The sequence below is a fragment of the Belonocnema kinseyi genome, chromosome 5 (assembly GCF_010883055.1).
Source record: "Belonocnema kinseyi isolate 2016_QV_RU_SX_M_011 chromosome 5, B_treatae_v1, whole genome shotgun sequence".
Lineage (NCBI taxonomy): Eukaryota > Metazoa > Arthropoda > Insecta > Hymenoptera > Cynipidae > Belonocnema > Belonocnema kinseyi.
Window position 1 is genome coordinate 96,559,300 of NC_046661.1, and position 4,963 is coordinate 96,564,262.

The 4,963-nt window shown below is 30.1% G+C and overlaps 1 protein-coding gene across 3 annotated transcripts in view; it reads right to left on the reverse strand.

Moving 5' to 3' along the window:
* Nucleotides 1-4,963, reverse strand: part of LOC117173153 (cytochrome P450 4C1-like) — a 58,769-nt gene that overhangs the window by 35,460 nt on the left and 18,346 nt on the right. Inside the window, exons 1-2 of one of the 3 annotated variants that reach the window (XM_033361558.1) lie at nucleotides 728-830; nucleotides 454-650 (exon numbers count right to left, since the gene is read on the reverse strand). The exons of 1 other annotated variant lie outside the window; for it this stretch is intronic. In XM_033361558.1, the coding sequence (XP_033217449.1) occupies nucleotides 454-607 (154 nt within the window). In that variant the 5' untranslated portion in view covers nucleotides 608-650; nucleotides 728-830. One more of the 3 variants, XM_033361557.1, reaches the window with a different exon arrangement.

Here is a 4,963-nt window from a genome sequence, read left to right on the forward strand (position 1 = left end):
TTTATATATATCATATATATTATATATATATACATATTTATTAAAAGAACATAAAATAATGATTAAACTCATAGCAACAATAACTTCTCTCAAATTAAAACTTGCCAATCTTTGCAGTCAATGTTTTTTCCAAAAATTATGCAATAATTATTTTTAAAGTTAACAAAAAATTTTTTTAAACTATTTTTATAACAAGGTTCTATCTTGTCGCTATTCTATCGATATAAAAATGCATTTTTTAATTTTTTGTAGTTAATGATGTTTTTCCAATCACGGTAGTTAAAACCGTTTTTTCTACATAAAAAATGTTTGCCCACATAAAAGTATATTTTATGATAACATCAAGTTCAAAATACTTTTTCCAAGAATATTATTAAAAAATGTCTTTTCTAGTGTTTAAATTTAATTAAAGATCCATTAAATAAAATTAATGAACATTGATGACATTCTTACCATTAGGAAGCATAAATTGATGCACATTTCCCAAAACTGGAATAGTTTTTGGACCTGGAATTTTATTCACAAGTTTTCCTTTTCTTCCACAGTGAACATGATAATGAAAAACAGCAAGTAAAATTATAACAAACACTAAAATCGTTACGATCATCGAGAAGTCTTTAATTCACAATGAAGTTGAGACGTTGAATGATCTGTCCAAGTGTGAATAAAATATTTGTAACGAGGTACTTTATACAACGAAAATAATTGATAAAACTTGTTTTTTTACCTAAAAGGTTAAGAAAGTGTGGTAAATATAGCACGTTATCTTATTAATAATCAATCATGTTGCGTATCCGACCGGACCGAAGAACTCGCTTTCTGCTCGAAAATGCGTAAACAATTTCCTGAATGTCGTAGTTCATGAAAATTCTGAGTCATCGAACATTGTATTTTTTTTTATAGTCTTGCAGTGCATAGAAAACGAGACTTTCTTCTCTTTTCCGTTTCTTTTCAGGTGATTATTTTCAATAATAACATTTAAAAACTAAACAAACTTTATTCGGAAATTCAATAAGTTTTTAAAATATAAATAATTGTAAGTTAACCAATCTTTGTTAAAATTGTTTAAAATTAAGTGCACACATGAATTATAGTCCTTTAATGTATACAGAAAAATAAAATAGCTCAAAGTCGTATATTGTTTATTAATATTTTATTAAAAATTTAGGACGGTCAGTAACTATGTTTTTTTAGATTTGCCGAGAAAAGTTTCTAGTTGAAATAACTTCCAGTGAGGCATTTGTTCCTTAATATTCAAGGAAGATTTCTGGAAATTTTCAGATTGATTTATTAAAAATTTACGGAATTAGGTATTTTATAAGAAAGTATGCGATGTACCTTTAATAAAATTAATAAATTCTCAAAAAAAAAAGTGTAACAGTTGATATTTCCGCCTAAAAATATTTTCATTTTCAATAAAAAAAATTAAATTAGACCCAAAAAAAAACTAATTTTCTACAAAATTAGTTGAATTTTTAACATAAAATATATGAATTTTCGACTACAATAATTGAATTTTCGAAAAAAAAGTTTTTAACAAAATAAATTAGTTTTCAACCCTACAGATGAATGTTTAATTAAAAAGATTAAATTTGTACCAGAAGAGAAAAATTTTCGACTAAAAAGATAAATGTACGAAAAAAATGACAGTTAAATTTCCTGAAATAAAAAATTTTTTTTATTTAAAAAATCGAATTTCAAAAAAAGAAATGAATTTTCAGCCAAAAGGGTTCATTTTCAACTAAGAATATAAATTTTCTACCATTAAGTATAAATTTTTAACAAAAACGGACGGACTTACAAAATGGATAAGTTATATTTAAATGATGAAAAATTAATTTCCAATAAACAATTTTTATCTTAAAGTTGAATTTTAAACTAAAAGTATAAAATTTTCAGACAAAAAGATTAATTTTTAACAAAACACATGGTTTTCAGCCAAAGAAATGAATTTTCAACTAAGTGGACGTATCATCAAAAAAATATAATAATAATAATAATAATAAACATATCATCAAATAAATGAATTTTCGATAAAAATTAAGTATTTTTACAAAAAAGTTAAATTCTAACAGAATTCTTGGATTGTAAAGCGGAAAAAAATTCCTATAAAATGTTGAATTTTTAACCTAAAAATATAAATTTGCTATCACGATCATTAAATTTCTAACCCAGAAAACCCGAATTTTAAATAAAATAAATGCCTTTTCAAGTAACAATATAAATTTTTAACAAAGAAGATTAATTTTCTTCCAAAAAAGATGAATTTAAAAAAATTAATTTTCAACTAAATTAAAGAATCTTCAACAAAAAGAATAAACATATCACCAACTAGTTGATTTTTGAAAAAAATTATGAATTTTTGCAAAAAAGTTAAATTACAACAGAATTGTGGGGTTGTAAAGAAAAAAAATAATTGACTACAAAAAAGTTGAATTTCGAATATAAACTTAGAATTTTTCGACCAAAATAATTGAATTTTCAACCCAACAGACGAGTTTTTAAATAAAAAGATTAAATTTCTACGAACACAGACAAATTTTTGAGTAAAAAGATCAATTTAAAACAAAAAAATTGAACTTAAATTTTCGGTTTAGAAAAATTAATTTTTAATAAAAAAATCTAATTTTAAATAAAGAAATGGTCAGACAAAAAGATTAATTTTGAACCTGTAATTCAAATTTTCTTCAAGTGAATGTGAATTTTTCCAAAAAGAACTAACTTCAATAAAAATTGGAAAAGTTACATTTGAATTTAACAAAATTAATTTTCAATCAAATGTTTTTTTATTAAAGTTAAATTTTCACCTGAAATTATAAATATTTTAACCAAGAAGATTAATTTTCTACCAAAAAATATGAATGTTTAATAAAATGGATGGTTTCTGAACCACAAAAATGAATTTTTTACTAAGTTGACAAATCTTCAAAAAAGGCACACATCACTAAATAATTGAATTTTTAATAAAAATAATTGAATTTTTAATAAAAATAATGAATTTTTAACTTCCGTTTCCGGCATGAAAGTATAAAGTAGTGGGAATTGTTGATGCTGAGTTTTTCTGATATTGTGGTGAAATTTGAGGTGAGTGGAATCTGGAAGTGTGTAGAAGGGTGCGGATGTGAGAGATTAATTAAGGGATTTTGGGATTAAAAAGGCGAGTTAGATATTTTGGAGGATTGAGACAGATTTGTTTGGAAGTTGAGGTTGGGTTGGTTGGAGACTTGTGCAGGGTGGGAGGACTGTGTTGATCGGGTTGGTAGTAGCAGGGTTGGGTCGCGAAGCCGAAAGGAGAGACAGGTACCAGACCGCGAAGGTAGATAGAGGCAGGGAAGCATAGAAGGCGGGAGAGTTTGAATTTGATTCATGGCTAGCCGAGCGAGTATCTCCACGCAAGAAACAGATTTAGAGCAGGAAGTGTTCAGCACGTCGAAAAAAAACGATCAAGGAAAGAAAGGCAAGGGGGAAGTATAAGAAAACTATTGAAAAGGTGAGATTAAGAGAAAAAAGCGTAGGTTTAATTGAGACTTTTATCAAAAGGAAGAGAGGGAAGAGGGAAAGAAGTGAAGAGAAGGAAAATATCAGTGCGAGCATGAAATATAAAAAAATGTTTAGATCGCCGCCGGAAAAGCAGAGTTTGGTAGGGAAGAGTGATAATAGTAAGGGGGCTGACGGAAGCGGAGATGAAAGTGACGTTCCGATGGCAGAGGAAAGACTAAAGAGATTCGCGAAGTGGTGATAGAGGTAATAGGCATTTATGAAGTAAAGCAGGAGGAAAGGGGAGAGGAATTATAGAAAGAAATTAGGTGGGAAATGGCGGAACTTAAGAATAAAATAAAAAATGGAAAGAAGTCAGGGAAAAGTTAGGAAATAGGATGCAGTCTTTGGAATAAAAACTAGAAAAGCAGGAAGAAAATGAGAATAAAAAGGTAGAGGAGATACTAGGTAGAATGAAGAAACTTGAAAGCTCGAACCGCGATTGTGGTGGGGGCAGGAGTGGGAATAAGGAGATGAAAAGGCTAAGAAAAATAAAATAAAGAATAGAAAGAAAGAAAGAAAATTAAACATAGTCATAAAGGGTATAAGATTAGAGGGGAAGGAGCTGAAGGAAGAGGTGGACGAAGTACTAAAAAGGATTGATACTAAGGTAGAGATAGAGGAAATGCGAAATGTAGGAAGGCAAGACTGAAGAGGGGAGGTAATAGTACTGATGAAACTAAAGAAATGGGAACATAAGAGTAGAAAGAAGTATGCGGTATAAATTAAGGAAAATAGTGGAAGAGGAAAGAAAAAAGGAAAAGAGAACATGGGTTACGTATGGAAGAATACAGATAAAAACGAAAGTAGGGAGGAATGCAAGATTTTTTACTGGAATATAGCAGGATTGGAGAGAAAGGATAGGGAGTTGATGAGAAATTTGACACAAAGGGATGTAGTCATATTGTTGGAGACGTGGCTAGATGAAAAGGAATGGGAAAGATTAAGGGGAAGGTTACCAAGTGGTTACAAATGGCCAGTGCAAAATGCACATTTTTTCCAGCGGTTTGGAAGCTTGTTAATTCCTTGCTCGTAGAAACTTTGAGGTCGAGTCATCAACCAATTGCGCACGAATTCCTCAACATCTTGATCGTTGTCAAATCGCAATCCTCCAAGTGCATCTTTCATGGGCGCAAACAAATGATAGTCACAGGGTGACAAATCTGGGCTGTATGGAGGATGCTCAAGGGTTTCCCAATGCATATCCTCTAGTTTTTGTTTCGTTTCACCCGCCGTATGTGGCCTGGCATTGTCATGAAGAAGGATGACGTTTCTGTTCGGGTTACCGCGTCTTTTGCTTCTGTAAGCGGCTTTTGCTGCCTCTAACAGCTGGCAGTAGTAGGCAGCGTTAACCGTACGTCGATCATGTAGAAAATCAATGAGCAACACTCCTCTGTAGTCGAAAAAGACGGTCGCGAGGACCTTA